Source organism: Calonectris borealis, chromosome 1 (assembly GCF_964195595.1).
Source record: "Calonectris borealis chromosome 1, bCalBor7.hap1.2, whole genome shotgun sequence".
Taxonomy (NCBI): Eukaryota; Metazoa; Chordata; class Aves; order Procellariiformes; family Procellariidae; genus Calonectris; species Calonectris borealis.
The window spans coordinates 41,413,858-41,437,225 of NC_134312.1; the positions used below are offsets into that span (position 1 = coordinate 41,413,858).

Consider the following 23,368-nt stretch of genomic DNA (forward strand, 5'->3'; position numbering starts at 1 on the left):
ATTGTGGGAAGTCTGCATGACAGTTTTGCCTCCTGGTGGAATATATTGTTGCACCTTTGGCTGGAGAAGTCGGCAAATACTTGCATTTGTTTTTGTTCAGATGAGAAATTGATAAGGCAACTAGATGCTTCTCCCATGCAGTCATGTTTATTTAGAAAGGAGATGCACAAAACTATTTCCCCCACCCCCCCTTTTAAAGCTCTGAAAATACATGACAATCTCTTTGCTTAATATTCCTCATTTTCCCACTGTCAGCTGGAACCCGAGAAGTTTCTTTCACTTCCTTCTCCTTCAGGGTCATGCTACGAATTTTTATCCAGAAACATCTGCTATGTCTGTTCGGAGCCTCTTTCCCCTTGCCCTTCAGCACCCCTGTGCTTGCATTTAGTTTCCTGAGAAACCTCTCTACCAGTATAACTCCCTCTGTGACCATTTCTTTCATAAAACTTCATTTTTAGTGGTGACTTCTTTTATTTTTAACTGGTTTATTAAACCAGTTAAAGCTGTCTTGAATCAGGATGCAAAGATAATATTTATTTACTTTAAAAAAAGTTCCACCCAATTTCCAGCAAAACAGCGTTTCCTCAGCAAGTATCAGGTCATTGAACTCTCACTCTTTCCAGCTAGCTTTAAAAAAAATTTCCTAAATGTATTAAAACATTTTTGCTTATAATTATATCCAAAAAAGGCTCAGTGCAGTGCTGTGTGTGACTGCTCAGTTTGGAGAAAAGTCATCTCCTTATAAAGATGAGCTGTCCCTTCGGTATTCAGTAAGCACATTTCATTACCATACAGTCTCTTTTGGGTATTGTCCATGATGAATAATGAATAGGAGTTTGAAACAAGGCATTTTTCTGTCATTTCTTCCCATTATCAAGTTTAACTATGTTCAGTACAGCAAAATTGATATTTCACTACCGCTACCTCTCTCTCCTTCACTCATCAGTGTGTCCTCACTCAGTTGTAAAATTTATTGCATTTGAATACAAAACTCATGGAGTTATGCACACACGTTAAACAACTCATATTGTTTCTTGGTGGAACTTGGCTTGTAGCTTGTTCGCCTATGTAACAAAGTGTTATTTCTTTTGAATTTCAGATTTAAAAACTCATTTGAGATGCAATGCCTTGTTTGCAGAAGTGACCCACGGAGATCACAACCAAGACTGTTGTGTCCAGACATCTGTCTGCTATATTAGATGTGTAATGTGAACATATATTTGTCTCTGTAACAATAATAAAACCAATGCCTGTGCCTAAAATAGTGAGCAAAATAGAGATGAAGGAGATCACAGATGATCAAGTAAATTGAAGCTTTTAAGTACAGAGGCAATGCATGTGTTTTTCAGCTGAGTGTCACTTACTGCAGAAGTATCATGGATCTTGAAATAAAGAGCATAAGGCTACTTCCTCCCCCTTTATAAAATTTGTAAGCGGCTGCTCTATGGAAATGTTAGGGCCTTCTGAAACATGTACGTGCATGTTATGGGTTAAACACATTTTTAAAGTTAAACATATGCGTAAGTGCTTTCCTGAACTGAGATTTTTAAATCATCGTGAGTGAGACCCCAGATGTACCAGGGCTGGGCGGGAGCTAGTTTGGAGGGGCCTCCCAAGAACAGTGCTTCATGTGGAGTCTGCTGGCTTTGAGGAAGGGATTAAAGAACAAGCATTATTCCCAGGGTGGCATTGCTGACATCAGCTGATGTGCAGAAACAGCTGTTTCGTAATGGGAAAGTGCTCTGAGCTGCTTTAAAACACCTGACAAAGTTACTTTTAATTTTGCTTAAAGTAGGTGGGAGGGGAAACTATCCTTAATTGTGAAGTGGATCCTGTGTTGATACAAGGTTACCTAATCCATGCTTGCCCGAGGAAACAACAAGATTTAAGGTTGTCATCAGACTTTTGCTCAGTTTCCATACCCCCATTTGCTCCCAGTCTGTTCAAAGTACATGTAGCAAAATGGACCAAAGATAGAAAAAAGGGGGAAGGGGAAATCTAGACTAGCAAAATAGATAGATGCCATCCTTGGAACGTTAGCCACGTTTGCTTGGAAAGATGCTGTAATAGTGCCAAGGTAAAGGAGAGAGAGATTCAAGTCTCTTGTGGTCTCACTGGCCTATGTGATGTGACAGATTCAGGACCAAGCAGAGGCTTCCTGTGGATGAGGGTACCTTCGGGAGTGGTTTTGTGTACTCACGTGTGTGGCCATGGTCATGGTATCAGACGGTGTGAACCAAGGGCTGGGATTATAGATGCATCTTCTCCCCTTGTCAGCAACAAAGCTGGCCTTGTTGTACCTGATGCTGTAGCAGAGATACAGCAATGGTTACTGTTGTGTAGATTCTGTGTCAGGATGTTTCCAAGATGCAGAGAGCTATTTTCCTTATAGCACGTGGGATATAAACATGAGATCCAGTCAGTGGTCCTGCTTCTCATGATCTGAACTATGAGTGGTCATGATCAGAGTACCGCCATTTAAAGCACTTTTTTCTTTTTCTTTTTTTCCTGTGCACTGCCTAACAAGGACTACTCAAGTGGTGGTCTAAAAACATGGACTGTAGACATGGCAGATGCTGTTGGTGAAGGTTGCCTTGGCAGAACTGTCCCTAGCCCAGGGGCTGGATTTGTCATGTCTCCTCTGAAAGTCTGATTTCAAGCCCCTGTAGTTAACAGGAGTCATTCAGTTCAAGTCAGTGGGTGTTCTGTTAGGTCGTTAGAGCCCAATGAGCCTTCCCTTCCTAAAACAGAGGTGCACTTTATTCCCTTGGAGCAATATTTCTCATCCAGTAAGCTGTGATCCCCCCAGGGCATCAGGGAAGGCAGTGATGGAATTAGAGTGGTCTTAAAACATGGGAAAAAAAAAAAGGCTAAACATTTAAAGAAAAGGTGCCTTGCATAATTAGTGCAGGGTTTTACATGGGATTATTGTGAGCGGCAAACTTTACAATAAATAAAAGAATAAAAATATGTCTTGATATGAAGCCGGGTGATGCTCCCGTAAAAAGATAACAAACTTTGTTTCAAAGGGGATGCATGCATAAAATAGAAGGTGGCATAGAGAATAATGTCTTCAAGAGCAGGCTTCAAATCTAAAAGTGGAAATTTAATTCTAAAGTAAGAGGTGGGCTCTGGTGTATGGCATGCTTCAGGCCTGCAAGCCTTTTGCTGTAACATCCTGATTTCAGCCAGGTTGTCAGCTTCCTTAACTCCCTGGGAAGCAGGTTGGCAGGTTTGTGGCACCTCTAGCAAAGGTTGTTAGTGTCGTCTTCTAGCGCCAGAGGGAGGACATGCTGTGGTTCTCTCTGGTTTTCCTTCATCTTTGGTGAATTCCTGCAGAGGGAGAAGGTTGGACAACAGTTTTTTGTCAATTAGAGATGTGTAAATAATGGATTTTGACTTTTTATTTCTGTGGTCAAAATGCTGAATGTATTCCATATTCTTCCTACCTGCAAAGCAGGACTGAACAAAGCCTTCAGTTTGACCTGAAATATTACACAGAATGTGAAAAAATGACTGCAGGTTTTTCCTTACCGTTCTTCATCCCTTTCATCCTTTTCTTTTTTTCACGTACTTCAATTTTAATGCCAAAAAAAAAAAAGAATAAAAAAAGTTGTGATTTTAAAATGTCAAAATAGAACAGTTCTACTTTTTCTGAACCCATTCCTCTGTTTATTATGTGCTGAAATTATCACTGGTCTTTGGTACAATGGAAACATTTTTAGTGAACATACTATTCACCAGAAATTAAGATGTTCATTGCTATTTACAGTTTGTACTTGTCAGAATTTACCCATTGTACCTTGTATATAGTTACTAACTCACATTTTTTGAAACACTCTGAAGTAATAAGACAAGAAAAAAAATCTCTTTTTTTTCTTTTTAAGTGCTAACTTTTTGTTGAATAATTTTTACTTTCTGTAGACAGGAAGATTTTCTCATGCACGGTAGTTAATAACCTGACTTTAGTCAGATGTGATTTGTCCTAAATCTGTTGCACATTTCTTCGTGTATATCACAACTGTCCCTCAATATGGGAAACAGCTCTCATTTTACAATCACATTTATCTGTTCTGGCGACCTGGTATTACAAATATTTTTAAGTTACTTTGACTTATTTTATGTAAGAAATGCTGAAATACTAAGAGAGACTACAGAAAATGTGCAATATGTACAAATTATTTGTGAAAGTACACTTTTTGTACAGCAAATACTTTTGACTAACTATAGAGAAGTAGACTATTGATCACTTATAACAAATACATGGAATTTACCATACAAGTTTCAGGAATATTTTAGTGTTTTATCTGATAATGCTGCCAAAGTCATTCTAAGAACTTGAGTTAGGTTACTAATATTTTTAAATTAATCCTTCAGGATGATTTTTCTGTGGTGGTATCTGAGTGTGGCTATTGTATTGTCTTTATTTAAAGTTCTAATGAAAATAGCCCAGGGATTTTGGCAGGAAACGAGGGGAAACAACTCATATTTCTGCTCACTTTAGAAAAGAATGAGAAAATATACATTGCAGTGATTTCATTTAGGATCTCTAATAACTTCTTGCTCTGCTGTTAACAAAAGTGAAAATGATTTCTAGCAAAGTGTATCTGGTCTCCATCAGTGGCTGTGCAGTATAAGAACAACAGCATCTTATAAATGTCGAAGGGAAGGTGTGGGTTGTAGGGCTGAACGTGCAAACCTAGTTACTCAAACTTGTGGTAGGAAGGAGATGGTCAGTCTGGTTCTATCTGAGAGAGAAATGAGAGGTTTGGAATTTTTTTTTCTTGGTAGTCAGAACTTCTGTTGAAAGACTGGTAATGGTTGCAAATGCAGGTGCAAGGGAGTTAAGAAAAAAACCCCAGAATGTAAGTTGACCGTGTGAACTTTGTTGTATTCGCAGGTATTATGACAGTGTCATTACTAATATGATCCCTCATAATATTTTTCCAGTATTTTTGTCATTTAGACACACAGGGAACTGCGCAGCATCAGGACAACACTAGTGTACTGTGAATATGCCTGTTGTCTGAACAGCCCCTACCTTATTAATTCCCAAATGTGGAAGATGCTTGGTGCAGGCTGTCAGGTGGCTGAGAGGCTGAATGCCATCTTTGAATTACCTCCCTGCCTCTGCCACCAGAGTTGCTATGACATGCCGAGCAAATCCCATAAACTGACACAGTCTCATTTAGTCACTAATCGTGTGTGACTAATTTTCTTAATACCCAAACTAAGGCACCTGTGACCAGACTCAAAGCTGTATAAAATGTTCACCACTGCAATAAGATATAATGGGAACAGTGCTTTAAGTGTGTGCAATAAAATTGTTAAGTATACTTGACTTTGAGGGTTGTCAAGATAGGCACCCAGAATTAGTCTCAGTCTCTCTTTGTTCTCCACTTTCTTACATGAAAATAATAGTATAACCTAATCTTGCAAAGATTGTGAAAAAGAGCTTCACTAATATTTGCAGGGCAGTAGATGCCATTAAAGTGAGTGATGAATTATACACTTAAGCTAGAAACCTATTTATCTTTTGTAGAAGAACACGTACTACTTTTATTTATATTTAGGTCTGACCCTGCAGAAGATTTTCTGTTCTTTCTCTTATTTAAATTAATTTAAAATCGAATTCTTAGCATAGTGGTCAAACAGCCTGTGGGAAAGTATATAATAATTATGCATTTTTTCAGTCCAACGTAGTTATAAAGTAACACAACCTATCTGCCTTTTGAAATGAAAGCAGTAAACAAACAAAAAAATTATGCTAAACAAATCTCATGTCTTAATCTTCATTCTGTTTTATTTATTTAAACTCCTCTTTGGAGCAGTATCTGAAAACTTTAGAGTCTTTATTACTTAAAACTCAAAATGTTCGTATAAGCTAAGGAAATAATATAATCCCTATTTTATGGACTTGGAGGTAAAACATGGTCAAGATAAGCCCATACACATTAAAGGACATCGGCATGTGAAAGTTAGGGGCTTCAATTTCAAGCTTATAGGTGCCAGCCTTTAGACTGAACTCTGGACCAAGCTCCTTATATCGTGAATGACACCTCAGAAGGTGTCATCCAAAACAGCCAGCCAAGTAGGCAGAGTGTCACAGACCATCCCCTGCGGTAGCCCTCTGCTAGCCAAGAGAGCATTTGCTGAGGCCAAGGGTAAGTCTGCGATGGTGCCTCTAAGGTTCCTCCATACATGTCACGTTCAGTGGTTGTTGGGTGAAAGGCAGAAGCAGACCCAGCATTTGAAGGTGGCTGGCATGCTCGGCAACGCCTGTTGCCTCAAAGCCCCTGAGAGACCTGGGCAAAGGCACCGGTAATTTCTGAACTGTGTTCTAGCTTAGCGGTGACCTCAGTGTGAGCCATGCAGCCCTGGCAGTCCGGAGCTGTTCTAGGCAGGCAGAGCGGCACCCAGGGAAACTTACAGGCAAAATAAAACTATATTCAGCGTTAGGCAGGTGGCAAACGAAAGTTTGCAGCATTGCGGTTTTTGAGCTTTGGTACCTGGGCTCCATCTCAGGCACCATTAAATGCCTTTTCTGCATTTGCCAAAAGGCACAGGTTGCAATGCAGTAAGTTGAACCTTGATTTTTCTTGTATGTACCTATTTTTTTCTTCCATTCTGTTGTCCTGTTCCTTATTATGGACACATTTGGCCACTGTCAAATTGAATGATTTTTTGCATACTTGGTTGGCTGACTCTTTTTTCCCTAATTTGCTGATACAGTCAACTGTGCCAGTAAAGCAATTATGCAAAATTGTGTATAAAGGTTTAATGATACAAAACAGCGTTCGTCACAAATCTAATTGTGATTCTTACCATCCTTCCATAAACTAAAGGTTTTGAGATGTTTGAATTAGGATCTCTGTGGTTAATATCTATTTTGTTAAAAAATATATTTAGTTTAGCAGATAAGGGAACATTTAATGTCCACGTCACTGTTAACTCTGGAAGGAAGCAATAACCAAAAATAGTGACTTGGAAGTGTTCAGATAATGGTTTATATGCTTTCAGGTGGTGATTATGAGAAGTCTGCTTTATTACATGTCTCATTTGGTTACAGTGTTATCTGTTTTACATTATAAATGGTAGCTATGGTTGATTGTGCACTGAGTCTAATACAACGCGAAGATAAAAATATAAAGATAGACATAGTAACAAAGCAGAACAATGTGTCTGAATACTGAAAACGAAGAGATAGTGGGTTAAAACAGAACTGACAGGTACAGTGTACTGAGGTTTGATATCTGGTTTCCACTCGAGTAACTGAACTGGTTCAGGAAAAGAGCAGTAAAGCAATACTTGGTAATGTTTTCACTGAAGCTGAAAATCCCATTGGCTTTTCTTGGTCCAGAATAGAGCATTTAGAAACATTTCAAAACTGATATTTCTGCTTCATGTTTGCATTGATATTTTCTGATTTCTGCCCTGCTGCTTTCCTCAAACCCTGGCTGGGATTTAATCCTACCACAGAAAGTATTAGTGAGTCAGATATTATTATTAGGACTGACATTTAGTAGAGTCTTGTTTGTATCAGGTCATTATGTACGTCAGGGAGAGACCTTCTGCCACAGCCACTAGAGACAAAGCACACACTGCTTCCCCTCGGCTGCATCCATCAGACTGCGTATGAGGAGGGAGAGCGAAAAGTGTCTCTCCTTTCTATCCCTTTCTTGGTTAACAGTTCTCATTAGCTGTATGTCATCTTTGCACTAAGGAAGCGTTAAGGGCTGTAAGGACAGGGAATAATGAATAACCTGGTGGTGCTTTCCGCTGCCTTGTTGATGGGGAGGGAAGCTGGTCATGCTTGGGTGCTGAATGATGAAGGTGAGTTCTGTTCACTTGGGTGCTCCACGTGGTCAGATATGTGAGCTGTTTTATACTGAACACAGCAGTCTGTGGCTTGTATAAACAGCTTTAACTTACTGCTTTCTGAAAACAGAGGCCTGAAGCAGTCCTGAAGGTTTCAGGAATTGTTTGTGTACATGAATGAGCTCATAAATGGTTGTTTTTGCAGTCTTCCATTGAGGGTAACTGTGTCACTGTCAGAGAAAAGAAAAGAGAACGATTATTTTTTTTTCTCCACAGTCTACTAATACTTTCAGGGCTCGATATAATGTGCCTTTAACAAACCGTGAACTTCTCTCCTACTGAGCCACTGCGTCCTGCCTACATTCAGTGTAGGCAGAGAACCATTATACTAATCCACTCTCCCATCATATCTCTAGCAAACACATGTAAGTGTTTTTCTTTGAATATTTATTTTGATGCAAGGAATGTTAAATCTTTTATTTGGCAACACATATAAGTAGGAGATTGTGACTTCTCAACTTTGTAACCTTAATTGTGGGAGTTCTGGTTTTCAGCTATGACACGTTTTGACAAATGTACGACAGTCACATTTGGCTTTAAGAGAATAATCCTGCCACCTCACAACAACCTTAGAATAGTTCACCTCTGCAGGTAGGATAGCTTTAAAATGTAGATGCTGAAATGATCAGTCTTTCATTTTGTTTTTTAACAGGTACGTTTATATGCAAGGCCTGATGCAATCCGAAGAGGATCGGGGGACTATGCTCTAAATATTACAAGGAGACTCATTGAATTTTATGAAGATTATTTTAAAGTGCCCTATTCCCTGCCAAAATTAGGTAAGATTTCCCCTAGAACATGAAGTTCACCCAGAGACGGGAGATTAAGTCAGCTTTTTTAATGGAAATTTAAGCCCAGAATGCACTAGATTTCAAGCTAAGAAATGTTTGGATTAAGGAGGAATGTTTGTTTAGGAGGATCAATAAGTAAGGAATTTTTCGTCTCTTCCTTGCAGAGGAAGGGAAGTCCAATTGTCCCCTTTCCAGCCTTGCACTGAAAGCAGCAGGAAGCAGACTACTAAATTTGTTAGGCAGTGGGACTCTAGGAAGAGAACTTGAGACCTTTCATGGATAAGTGGGTTAGGGTTTTTCTGATGCTGTTTGTTTTGGTCCTTACTTTCATTAGATAGCCACTGGGAGGTGTTTGTTCTGTAATATTTGTATCTTGATGCCTCAGCCTTAGATGGGGAACAGAATCGAAAATGTCTGTGGAAAATGGGAACCTGTAACAGTGCAAGGCAGTATTTTTTTATGCTGGCTTATGTGGTTTATTAATGATGATTAGTACATATGCTTAATTGTATTGTTGCTTATTGAAAGAATCGCTGTGAACTTGTTTTGCTGTTCAAGTGACCTAAATGTAAAAGCTGTCAATTTCTATTATTTTTTAAATAGTTTCTTTTCCTCCTCCTTTTCACCACAATCAATTGTTCTCCTACACACTTGAATACTTTACACCGTATTATTACACCCTCCCTCCTTTGGAGCATGTTTGATCAAGATCCAAAGAGCCTATTGCTCAGCAGCAGGAAGAGAGCTTGTATTTGATCAGAAGTGTTAGAGTTGGAACCACAGGTGATCCTCCCAGGAACTCAGGGTATATTTCATTAAATCCCTTGCCTGCCGAGTAGCTTTATTAGTCTTACAGCTAACGGTGTAGGAGATAGATAAAGTAATTGATGTTGCTAGATGAAGGTGTGGCGTGAATTTTTTGTAAGAATGTTGTGGCATTTGTTTCTTGTTATCTTTAAATGATGGGTTACAGGCAGTGTTCTCCCGGAGAAATAAACAGATGGGTTAAATATGGCACATGCATCAGGCTTTGTGTGTGTCCTTTCATACCTGGCTTCAGGTATGTAATGATGATTTCATAAAGGAAGTTATAGACTTACCAGTGCCAAAAATTTAGAAGGAAAAAAATAATCAAAAACTTTCTGTTGAATGTAAAGGACGAACAGTGGGACTCCGATCATTACTTCAGGTAGTTTACTGAGGATGCCAGGTAGCAGCAGGCAGTAGTGACTGTATCTACTTCAGAATATCTTTCACAATTGCAACACACGGTCTTTCAACTCAACGTGCTGTATGCGTTATCATTATGCTGTAGCACATCTTTTAAAAATCTCTCATTGGAAATGAATCTGTTCCAGTTTAGATCTCTTTGGAATAGAATAGGAGAAATAGTCACAAGTAAAACTGTATTTTTTCATCAAGTATTTGTAGTAAAATTGTTGAGTTAATATGAAAAACGGCTTGAAAACTTTAGTTATTCTGTAATGATACTGTAGGAAATAGTTTGCAAAGTTTGTTGTGCTATAATAAGGTTAAATTTATTTAAGGTAAATTATAATAAGGACTCTATCAGTCACTCTATCAAAACTCTATCAGTGACTCAAATATTTTTGAAAATTTGATTTGCATTTGAGCATAGGTATCTTTATCAGATCAGCAGAACACTCAGATCACTAAATTTAAGCATGTGCTAGTAGTATCTTAAATCTGAAGGAGTGAATTTTATTTTTTTTTTACTGGAAAATGGAAGGTTAGGGACAATAGTCTGGTAGGTGAATAGAAAGACTAAAAAATACTGTAGTCTTTCTATGATAGTGATTTTGCAGGAGTATTAAAGAATTTTCTGAGGGAAGAGACAAAAGAGCATTAGCTACAGCAGTGGAAGGAGTGTGCATCAGGAGGATGTGTTGATACAGAAAACACACCTGTGCTCTCTAAAGCCTTGGGACTGTCACCTGATGCACTTCTGTCGTGCTGCAAAGGATTGGTACTTCATTAAGGTTTTAAGAAAAATCAGAATGTTTTTTGTGGGACATTTAGGAGTTTTTAATTTGATTTATAAGTAAAAAGTGAAATGTATTCAAGTGGGAGTGAAAATTGAAGAATGTAGTTTAAAAAGCTTTTTAATGACAGTGTCAGTTTTGTAGAAAATGTTCTATTTCAAACGTAAATGTTTTAAAAAAAATGAAGAATTTTGTTTCACATATTGTCCAGTTCTAACAAGAGTGAACTAAACCAAATGAAATTATTTTGGTTGAAAATACATTTTATTTTTTTCAAAAGAATTCCGTTGTCAAAATACTGACCAGCTCACTATGCAGGTGCTGCACGAGCTACTGAGCGGTATGTTGTTAGTATCAATGCGATACGCTGGGGTGTCTCTGTGGGGACTAGGGACCTGCAACCTTTGGCGAAGCACTTTCATCGTCTACGTGGTCATCCATTCGAACACTCTATATGGTGGGCGTGGGCATATCGGAGGACCTTTAGGCTTCAGATGTGTGGCTATATCAGAGGGACCTGTGTTTGTTTGTTTACTTTGTGTTTCATTGAGGTCCATTTCCACGGATCCTTGGCATTTGGAACTAGCGCTCGTCATTGAGATTGTAATAAATCAGCTACTGTTCTGTATAGGAACCACTTTCCACATCATACTCTGAACTGGAAGGTGCTTGTATAGGGTTTTAAGCTATTAATTCTTGTATGAATTTAATTTCTGAAAAATAAGTCAGGTCTTTAAAAAACAGTTTATTCCAAGACTATAAAATCATTACAAACACTAGTTAAAATGAGGGACGGATAAAGCATTGGGTTTTATTTAATTCTAAAAAGGTATACAGTAGGGTTTTTAATTGTGTTTCTATGGCTGGTGAATATAAAATACATTTCCATATTTGTATCATATTTAATTTTAATCCAGTTTGCAATACACACAAAATTTTTTTTGTATGCATAGAGCTTTTTCTTATGAGGATCTTCGAGACTGCAATAGTTTCCCTTTGGGGAATGATTAGGTAAACAAGCACTCTTTACATGTGGACAGTTGTGACTCTTAAGTTGTGAATGATTTGGGGTGGAGGAATGACTGTCTCTTCCAGCCAAGGCTAAAGGGCCATGCAATGAGCTTAGCAGGAAACAGCTGCAGAGACCACAAAAAGATTGCTGTTACTGCAGCAGGTGGTAGATTTGTGAAATTCCTTGTCAAAAGAGATTGTAGATGCAAAAAAGTCCAAGGGGAGACATGGACGAGTACTTGGGAGAGGTCCTCCATGGGAGGAAACCCCATGGTTTGAAAATAGATGCTGGGAAATACTCAAGAGAGTGCTATTTATACTTCCCTGGTCTTACTCTTGAACGTCTGCTTGTGGCCGCTGTTGGAGAGCAGAATACTGTGCTAGGCAGTCTTTTTGTCTGAGCCGGCAGGGCTATCTCTACGTTCATAGTCTGCCAGTTTCCCAAGTGTTTCTACGAAAGGGCCACAGAATCTCTTTTCAGAATACTTCATCTACTGTGAACTGGGAAACTTTACAAGGCACCAGTTATAAAAGACTGACAAAACGTCACGTGTGGTGCATAAACAAGCTACTTATGTGAAGATTTTTGGGTTTCTGGGCCTCGGTTTTCCTCCCCTTGACAGCATTGCATTATCACAGTGTTAGTGGGATGCATTTACTGCTGCTCTGAAAACTCATGTTACAACTCAATTTGTTTTATTCTGAGTACTGTATTTAAACACTCAGGTAATTAGTGTAACCACTATGGGTTGTGTAAAGGAACTCGGGTGTCTCAAGGGTCAGACACTCAGTGCCTAATTCAAAGGCATTTTACTTGGATTCATTCAGCTTTAGGCACTCAACTGGCACATCTAAATTAGCAAGCTGGTTGCCCTAGGTTCCTTATTTCATTAGTGGAGAGATCTTCCTGGGGATTGTTTGAATCTTATATGGCCAGAGTCTTCCGCTGGAACTGCCTAGGTAAGAGAAAAAATGTTTTATTAACCATTAGCAAGTTTGCTGATGATACGATATTGGGAGGTGCTGTTGACTGTCTTGAGGGACAAGAAGCCTTGCAAAGAGATCGAGATAGATTGGAGCATTGGGCAATCATCAATTGCATGAAATCTAACAAGTCCAAATGCTGGATTCTGCACCTAGGACAGAGTAATGCTGGGCACAGGTATAAATTGGGAGAGGAGTGGCTGGAGAGCAGCCCTGCAGAGAGGGATCTGGGGGTGCTGGCTGACAGCAGGCTCAGTATGAGTTCAGCAGTGTGCCCTGGCAGCCAGGAGGGCAAACCGCATCCTGGGGTGCATCAAAGACGGCATAGCCAGTCAGCCAAAAGAGGGGATTATCCCGCTGTATTCAGTGTTGGTGCGGCCTCACCTTGAGTACTGTGTGCAGTTCTGGGCCCTGCAATTTAAGAAGGATGTGAAGGTCCTTGAATGTGTCCAGCGGAGGACAACAAAGCTGGTGAAAGGGCTGGAAGGCATGTTCTGTGAGGAGTGTCTAAGGACTTTGGGTTTGTCTAGTTTGGAGAAAAGGAGGCTGCGGGGCGACCTCATTGCTCTCTACAGCTTCCTGAGGAGGGGAAGGGGAGAGGGAGGTGCTGCGCTCTTCTCCCTGGCATCCAGTGACAGGATGCGTGGGAATGGTTCAAAGCTATGCCAGGGAAGTTTTAGACTGGGCATTAGGAAGCATTTCTTTACCGAGAGGGTGTTCAAACCCTGGAACAGGCTTCCTAGAGAGGTGGTCGATGCCCCAAAACTTGGACAATGCCCTTAAAAACATGCTTTAACTTTTGGTCAGCCCTGAGGTGGTCAGGCAGTTGGACTAGATGATCGTTGTAGATCCCTTCCAATGGAACTATTCTATTCTATTCTAACCCCTGAGCTTAATTTAAGTGTCACTTGTACCATTAAACTTTCATAATGTGCAGACCTGGGAAGGAGATGTATCTAAGGCAGTTTAGTGACGGAGAGCTGTGAATAGGGTTGAGAAGAACTTGGGCTTCTCAGAAAGCTTTTAAATCCCCATTGAAAGTGTCCTGAAAGGTAGAAATATGAACAGCTGAAGAATCCACTCTGGGACATGGCTGCATATGTTACAGAAAGGCTGGGTGAAAGTAAATCCCCTTGCTGTTTGTCTTGAGGTCAGTGGATATGAATCAATATTTAATTTATAAATACTGCAATTTGTGTGAGCACTATAGTCTTAAAATATGTTTTAAAAATTCCCCCCTCATACTTTAGTAAGTCTCCTCTTCTGTAGATTGGCTGTACAGCAAACTTTGGGATTACATCAGATGTATTTTATGGCTTTTTTTCTTACAGGTATGTTCAAGGTACTAATTACCTGATTCATGCAAAAATGATATGGTCTTTTTTTCATTATGCAGCATAAAACACTAAAATTGTGAACGCAAAGTCTCAGAAAATGATTTGCCAAGGGATTTAGTGTACGTGCTGCACAATGGAAGACAAGATTGGACCATTAACATTTGCTCTTTGAATATTTTTGAGGATTCAGTTTTTAAAAAGTGTGTCATGGAAAAATTTAAACTCTTTCTTATGATGTGAAAAATAGCCATGTAAAGAAAAAGTTCAACAGGGAACTGTTCTGATTTTTAAAGGAAACTCATGTACCTCTGCTCCATTCCCTGATTGTTGAGCGTGAATATTTTGGTGAGAGAGAGAGTGCTGCTGCCTGTTGCTGTGTGAGGCATTGCAGGCCCAGAATAAAAGCATGAAACGCTGTTGTAGGATGGCCAAGTGACTTGCTGTGAGCACTAGTGATGAACTGTTTGTTTTGATTTAATTGCTTTACTATTAGCTTGACTCTTTGACAAGTTCCTAACCTATCCATTGCCATCTGCCCTGCTTGATCTTCCATCATCTTCATCAGCACTCTTTCCACTGTTACTGCTTTCTTACTTTCCCTTCGTTTGTCCTTCCTCCTGTCTCTGTTGCTCCTTCTATGATGAACCTCCATGTTGTTGCTTGCATTCTCTGCTTCACAATTCCTGCCCTAGTACTTTGTCTTTCTCCCTAGCAAGGTGGCCTCTTCCTGCCACCTCTGACCTGGAATTGCTATGTTACAGCAAGCAAGATAGCTAATTTTTCCTTCTCCATCTGTAAAAGGAAAACAATAATTAGTACTTTTTTGGTCTTGTTTTTACAGTAGTTGAAAATGATCGTCCATTTGGTTGCCTCTTGATTAAGAGGTTGCCAATCTGAAAATTTAAGAAATGCTGGTCTGATCTGACCTCTAGCATGGCAAGGCTGTAGTGTTTCATAGTGTTCTTATGACATCATAGCTGTAATCCTGTCTGAACTGTACACACTCTTTCTGAAAGATGTCCAGTCCCTTCCACTGAGAGAATCCATCACAACCCTGTAGGAGAGAGGGAAAGAAACGTTAGACTCTGTTAAGTCTGAATGAGTTGTTAGTTGTATGGTCTTCTGAATCGAGAAGAAGGAAGGGAGATGCCCTGGGAGTGGGACATACGACTTCTGGAATGAGGAAGGGTGGGAGAGGAGGCACTGAGGACTTGATTCATGTGCCTAAACATGATTATCTGGTACTGTTTACTGATACCTTGGGGTATCCTGAAGACCCCTAGCTGCTGCTCCTGCTGGCCTCCAGATAAGATCCTGTTGGTCCATGGCTGCTCCATACCTGACAGCTCCACATGGATTTTTTTAATAACTTTCAGCATCTCAACTGGGGCTATCACCCATATTTAGGCAGCAGAATTGAAACCTACTATTTTCTTTGACCAGGTACTTGAAACAAGGCTGCTGCCTCTGCACACAGAGGACTATTTGTTGATACAGAGCATTTGTACACAGAACGAACTATGTAACTTTTATCCTGACCTTTGAAGCCTGTGTTTTGAGGTTGTGGTTTTTTTTCTTTTTAAATTTCTAAGCTGTGAGCACTTCAAAACAGCAACTGGTCAGGGCTCCAGAGGGAAAAATTCCAGCTGCAGCCATAGGAAAAAGCAGTGTTTTTTTCTCAGAGCAATGCTTTGAAATACAAAAAGGAACTGTGGGTTACTACACTGAAACAAACTGAGTAGGAAATCAGTCCATAGTATGATGTTAAGAAAAAAGGGAAAAAGTAATCTTTACTTTGGACTTTTTCTTACTGTATTGCTCTAAACTATGTTAAATGATAAGCCAATTAATTCCAGTAATTAGGATAATAGAGCTCATAATGGGCATCGTAACAGGCTTTGGAAGTTTATTAAGGGGAACCTGATCTCTCTCTGGTGACTTGGCGCAACAAGTCTGATACTGTTTGCAGGAGACGGGAAAAGTTACATATAGGAATAAAGGAGCTTTATATAGAATAAAGGTGAATGGGCCCTGGTGGAAATAATCCTCTTCCAAGTGAAATGTTTTCATTATGTAGCGATTTTCCTCCCTTCTTAATTGTGACATGAATAGAATCCAAACCTCTCAAACATGGGAAATGTTCAGATAGTAGCACTGTTGCCAGTAGTAGTTCAGCCAGCCTGTAGTAAAAGGGTGACCAAATCCGACAGAGTCCCCACTGGCTACTCAGCTAAACCAGCTTGGCTTTTAAATGATTAATAAAAAAAGAAAAAAGAGTGATGCTGTTGTTACGAGAGTGTAACAGGATGTAGGATTGTAGGAGACTTAATGGAAGTGTTGGGGCTTCTTTGAGCCGTGAGAATCTTTCATCTGAATGTAAATAGGTTTTTTCTAAGCTGCTCTTCAGTAAGTCATTTGAGCAGTTAGCACCAATATAGAAGTGGGTGCACTGAATTTTAGCCATCTAAAAACAGTGTCTACTCTTAAGTTCTTTACCTTTTGAGAAGCATAGATGCCTTCAGAAAATGATGCATTTTATCAAAAGTTCGGAGAAATAAATCTTCCCTGCGGAGGTACCAGTGGAGGTGTCTCTGCTGACTATAGAGAGAGGAAACTAATCTGGCTAGTTTAAATTTGATCTCTGACTTTTAGATGGCTAAAAGATGAGGTGAATCCTTCTGTAGGATTTATAAAATGGGGTAAGATCTTTGACAGACACAGAAACTCCAGAGAAATTATGGGAATCACCAGGAAACTGTGTGAACTTTTACCTGGTATGAGATGGTTAAATGCCTAAAAGCGCATGAATCCAAAATACTTTTTAGCCAGCCATGGCTAAAGTAGTTCTCATTATAGCTCCTTTCACTCTGCTTTAGCAGAGCTCTCATCCCTGATTGTCTTCTCTCAGGCTGCTCGTGATTGTCTTTTTGTTAGTTTAATCATACTGTTCTTGACCAGAAATGTTCACTTATGAATATCAGATTTTTGAAGGGTAGTACTGATCTGCTGCAAAATAGTATTGTTGGAACCAGAATCCTCTTGACCATGTCTAGCTTTTGAACTTTTTTTTTTAAGAGAGGCTCCTGAAGATTGTTAATAACTTGTTAGATCTGACAGTTGAGAGGGTTCATCAGAGGCTTGAGCCTTGGCCCCACAATGAGCTTCATGTTTGTATAGGCATTGGGAACTGTGGTTTTTATTATGGGATACGGGCTATATGCCGTTAGGATATTGGGAGAGTTACTTTCTGTGCATGTTATGGTACTATGAAAGTTAGCATGTGGAGACCAGAGCTGCATGGTGGAAAAACAAATATAGAAGGGTTTGGAAGAAAGAGAAATAATATCACTGAGGATACTGTGATAGATTTAGATGGCGTTCATGAAGAGGTGTGTGTGTGAATCCTTGGCCAGTATGTAGGAAGATTGGATTGCAGTAGGATGTGCTAAACTAGGAAAATTTTCCTTTTAAAAATCATACCTGTAATGTTTAGTTTGAAGGTAATGTGGTTGGTCTATATCAATTAACTAGAGTACCAAGGAGAAAGTAATGGCCTTTTCTCTCAGAATTGAGGTAGAAACCTGATACTCTCTACATTTGAAACAGTACAGAAGTGTTATACGGTCTGCTCAAGTATGTTGTCTTTTGATGGAAAAGGGAGATGACTACTGTTGACCTAATGAAACATATGGTCCACCTATGTAGTCTTCTACAGTGAGCGGTGTTTAAACAGCATCTTCAAGATAGCTGTATATCCACACACAGAGCTAACAGAGTAACAGTGACATGTTCATAATGACACCATTTGAGTAAATGTGAAAGTTTATTGAGGACTTACTTGACTTGCTGTAATTTTGGGTGTATCTGGTTCATATTCATAATCATATGACAAATTTTAAATAAAGATATTTTAGAATTCATTTCATGAAGGTTCCGGTTTTCATTTGACCCTGCAGTTTCAAGTGTGGGGAAAAAACAAGGATACCATGGTGACTTCTGGTTTTTCTGTCTTATATGTGAAGCAGAGGCTTTCCTGTCTGAAGAATGAAGCTCAGCAATGTCAAGGTATCGTGCTGATAAGTGGCAGATTAGAGTACTGTCCACATCAAACACCAACATCGTTCACTCAGACTTTTTTTTTTATATGTGCAGTTTGAGTACAGGACAATTTTATTCTCTACTAAGAATTTTTGTGGTGAATTGATTGAAACAGGTAGTTTTACGTACTGGAGCAATATGTTTCAGTAGTATTTCCTTTTCATTCAGCATTGTGGTAAAGATTTTTGGCCTCCTGCATTTCATTTGAAAAGTGAAGAAGACTCAGTTTCAGGCCAGACTCAAAAACAGGTTCAAATGAGTCTAACAGGAGCTATAAATGATTACAATGGACTCTTTCTTCCAGTTCTGTCTATAAAAATGTGTTCTGTACTAGTTTCAGCTCTGCCTAGCGTTATGCTTGCTGAACCTTGTAGCTGCTGCATTGGCTCTCCAACCCTGGAAGAGTTAATGTCATGGCTCTTATTTCAGGCTCTTATGTCAGAAGCACAGTTTTATTTAGCTTGAAACTCACAGGGCAACACCAGTGTAGCCTATTTCCTTGGTTGAGGTAGGCTAGAAAGGCTCAAAAGACTTTTTTCTTTGCCTCTTTCCCTCACTCCAGGCACTTAGAGCTGTTACGGTTTGCTAGCTCCTTGCCTTCCTTCTCAGGGTAGGCCTGATGTTCGAGGAGTTGTTAGCTAACAGCTGTTAGTTGTTTTAGGGTGCTTGGCTATAGTTTCAGAGCTAATCTGTAACTTCTGCCACTTATTCAGAGTCTCTGAATGGCTGGAATGACAACTTCCATGTGGAAAGACTGAAAGATAAGACCGAGAGGAGATTTCAACAATACGTGCATTGTATTCTTCCTTTTTTGGAGACAGCAATTGTTTTGACAGCAATTTTGAAAACACTGCCGTCATTTTCATGCTGATTAGGACTTCTAAGAATGTGTAATTTTAATTATTTTTCATATCAGTATCATTGCTAAATGAGAATGGAAAATAAGTTTGTGTCTTTTTTTTTTTTTTCTGCAGCACTGGAGAAGTGTTCCTGTTAACTCTCTGTGTTTTCAGTTTTACAAGGATTGTGCTTCTTTGGGGTAGTTTGTTATGCTTTCCAGATGGTATTGTGACAAAGTTTGTTTTCCATTAGGTGCTGTTTTGAGGGCATCAAATATATTACTTTGAGAAACAGAAGTTTCCTAGGCAAAAATGATGAGAAAGCACTTCGTCCACTTGACTCACTTAAACTGACTTGCATTTGCTTTTGTTTATTTTCCTATGTTTATCTTGAAATATGCATATATACTTAAAATTTTTGACCTTATTCACACTTACTGTAACACCAAGATCAGGACAACTCCTTAATTGTCCCTACCAATAACATTCTTCTTCACTATGGATCTTTTGTGCCAGAAAGAAAATAGATGAGGGAAGTACACACACACAAAAAAAATCTACACAATTAATATTCTTATAAATCTAAAACTTGAGAGTTATGCATTACTGGTGCAGTGAGAGTTACAAAAAAGTAACCACTTACTGATAATGTCCTGAATATTAGAAATAGTTAAAAGTCTGTATGTAGATCTATAAAATGAGCTTTTAAATCTTTCTTCTGTACTGTAAAAAAAACCCATAGATACAGACATAAAGAAGATACATTTTCATATATCATCAAAGAACATGAAGAGTTTCTTTCAAGAGATTATGACAGTGTCTTGGAAAAGATTATAGCACATTAAAGTGGGACTTAAATAGGCCAGAGATTTCTGTTCATACAAAAGATGTGAAGAAGTGTATAACTACAGAGCTGAATAAACCCTATTGCTGCTGCCTAGATTCTGCTGGCTTAGTTATAAACCTTCCACCTGTACTAGCTAGTTTCTGTAAGCTACTGAAATTCAAAGGGATGTACGTGCAACTTTTATTGCTTTTGCTAAGGATATTGTAACTGAAAAGATATCCTACCACAATGAATTATGCTACGTTTGCAGCGCCATGCCTGAAGCAACTTAATTTTTGCATTAAGGAAACGAATGATTTTCAGTGTAAAGATGAAAATATTAAGATGGCTGAACAATAAAACAAGTGAATTGTCACTATAGGTGTGCCCCTCCCCCGCCCCGCATGCTGGCAAGCTTCTTAAAATGGTATATGGACATTAAAAGAATCACTTAATAAAAATGCTGTGGAGATCTCTGGCAGATACTGCTAAACTTGCTTTCCCTGGTCTCCCTTGCTGTGTATAAATTCTCCTTTTCTTTGCATCTAATTTATTTAAATGCCATCTGCTTGTGTATTTAAAACCTAACATTTCCAGATTCAGGATCAGTTCTGTGAAGGCTGTGTTTTCCTTCGCTCTCTCTGATTCTTATCAGTAACAAAGCTGTCCTCATGAAGATATATATTTGTCATAGTGATAGCACACTTCAGAAAGCGTATTAAGCTACACCAACTCCCACTGTTCAACTCAAAAATATGTTCCTTGTCATATGCTACTCCTCACTGAAGCTCAGGCAATATTTTAGTCTAGAGAGATCAAGTCCCTTTTTCTTCTGGCGCATTCAGGTTTGGCTTGGCTGAGCGTGGTTCTTCTGTTGTACGTTACCGAGCAGTTGAATCCCAGAGTGGGTGGTGGAGGAAGGCAAGGGGAAAGATGCACGAAGATGCGCGAAAGAGAAGAACTTAGAAATATGTTCTGGAGGCCCTTGTCGTAAGTTTCTGCAGCTATTGCTGTCTCTCTGCGTAGCTTAGATAAACCTTTGGAAATGGTTTCAGAATAGCGCCTGAGTCTGTGGCTTTGTAACTGATCCCTCAGCTCTGCAACGAATAGGGGACTTGTCAGTGGAGCTGATCATGGCAAGAGAGCTCCTATATGTATTTGATTCAGCAGGGGGTTTGGTCTATCACCAACACTATGACACAATCTACAGATAGATTTCCTTTGAGGGTCATGATGTAAAAGCACAGGTATTTTGACAGAACTTTAATTACACCTGACTATGTTTATGATGCAACTCCTAAAGCAATAACAAAAGTCAGTGGTTGAATTCCTCATATGAAATTATATAAGCTATTTCAATAGTTGTCATAGAACCTAAGCATTTTATAATCACTACTGGCTGTTTACACGTAATGCATCTTGCAAATGGAGAAGCACCACGGTTTTGTTGTCCTATTTAGAGGCACAGCTGAAAGCCGAAGAGTGCTGAGAGGTGAAGGCAGGCAGATGTTTTGCTGATCAGACCTGCATAAAATGTTCATTTGTCAGATAAAATTTGTGTATTGAAACAGAAGGCAGTTGAAACTTGCATCCTTTCATGATTAAGTATTGATGATTCAGTTTCATGTGAGAGACGTGCAAGTGGCTCCGATATTTCCTACTTTAAAATTAGTATGAGAGTTGTTCTTCCTAGGGTGCTAATTCTCAGGCGTGGAAATATATAAAGCTTCACAAGACTGTCAGCTGTAACTTAGATACATAGAAAAATGCATTATATGTCTTTTCACTGCTAATGTAAAATGGTTTCCTAGGCATCTTTTCTCCATATTCTTGAAATGTTTTAAGTTTTGGTTCTGTCTTAAGGTAATCACAGACAATTGAGTTTTGTGAAGAAGCATGGCTGTTACTCAGTAACAAACAGATGCATTAGAAATGCAGTTTTATGCTGCATGCCATCTCTCCAGGTATTTCTGTAGAAACCGTACAACAGTTTCCAAGTGATTAAAAGGATCTGAATTGTACAAGCTGTGATAGATAACAGAAAGATATAATGTAGCTCTTAATAAAACCTTCCAAAGATAAGAATGTTGTCAGATGACACCAAAGGATATACAGGAGTCGCTATAAGTCATTCAGAGTAACAATGAACAGACAGCTTTCTGTAATGCTTGTATTGCATGCGGGGACAGCTGGATGAAAGTCCAGCCCCAGAAGAATTCACTGTGTTTTATCTTTACCAGTCTATTTCTTAAAAAAAAAAAAGGAAAAAGAAAAAAAGAAAAAAAAATTGCTCGCTCTTTGCAATCAAAATACCATTGCTGTGTTGTAACTCTGATATTTGTGGATATGGAGTGTAAAATGGTCAAATCCAAGTACTCAGCTGAAGGATAATTTAATGTTGCAATAGTGAAGTGGAGAAATAAAACAGTACAAGTGAATGTAATGCAGTTTTAAACAATAAAAGCAAATCTTCCTACAAGTAATTCTAGCCTCTCAAAACTTTACATATATTTGTCTGTGAATGCTCCTTTAACATTAATCTATCTTTCCAACCATATGTACGTACACATAGACACATCCAAACATCTATATATATTATCCTGGTTGTATTTTATGTGCATATGACTGTAATCCTATTAATTAAGGTTATGCAAATACTTATCTATAGATAAAATTCCAGTCAGCAAGTGCCACAGACTTTTATGGAGGCTCTCCCAGGCCATAGTGCCCACCTTTCTGCTGTCCCATGTAATGGGGCCAAGTCTGACCGTGGAACCAAGAAGTGTTTGCACCATGGGGTAGGTAGTCTGGGAATAGGGAGTCTCACTTCCAAGCATGAGATGAGTTTGGATCTGTGGATAATTAGAGAATTGGGGCAGTGCGCTTGCTTTCAGGCCCTTATCTGAGGGTCCCATGGGGAAGATGGGTCCTGTTTACTGGTTGTGGGCTAGACGTCCCTTATTTCACAAGTCTCCTGACCTTTTTCCAGCTGCCCCCTCCAGTTACAGATCCTCACTGCAGTACTCTCTCATCAGACCCAAGGAAGATGAGGCAAGCAGACTCTGTCCTGCATGCACTTTCATAAGACGTTAACTGCAGTGGTATAAAGTCATCTTCTTCCCTTTGATTTTTGGGAGGTTATTTTTAACCACCTCTTTCCAGAGATCTGTTTTTCAGGCTGGTCCCACAGTTTAGCTGCACTGCTGAGAACCAGTGAACTGTAATGTGGAGATGGGGAGTGGTGGCTGGGCTATGGGTGAAATCCAGAACTGCTTAAGACAGCTCTGCTGCCAGTATTCATGAAACTATAACCCCAGGAAGATTATAGTCGCAGATGGTACGGCAAGGTAAAGTTAAGGGTAATTCCAAAGTAACTCTTAAGATTCATATGTAAAGATTCTAACATGTGTTGTATCATCTGTGTTATCAAAATCGGGGACCTCAGCATCAGAAAGCCCCTGGTTGCTGCCTGTTAGCAAAATAAAGGTGACAGAGTAAACTCACCTAAAAAGAACGAACTATCTCATACTCTACCACCAGCGGCTCATTTCCATTATTCAAGTAGCCTATAAGTAAAAGTTGACAGACACAGAAGCTGTAA

The 23,368-nt window shown here is 39.2% G+C and overlaps 1 protein-coding gene across 1 annotated transcript in view; it reads left to right on the forward strand.

Moving 5' to 3' along the window:
* The window catches only part of TRHDE (thyrotropin releasing hormone degrading enzyme), a 218,084-nt gene that overhangs the window by 30,307 nt on the left and 164,409 nt on the right, over positions 1-23,368 (forward strand). Inside the window, exon 3 of the mRNA XM_075150062.1 lies at positions 8,531-8,657. Coding sequence (XP_075006163.1) covers positions 8,531-8,657 — 127 coding nt within the window. The remainder of the gene's footprint in view (positions 1-8,530; positions 8,658-23,368) is intronic.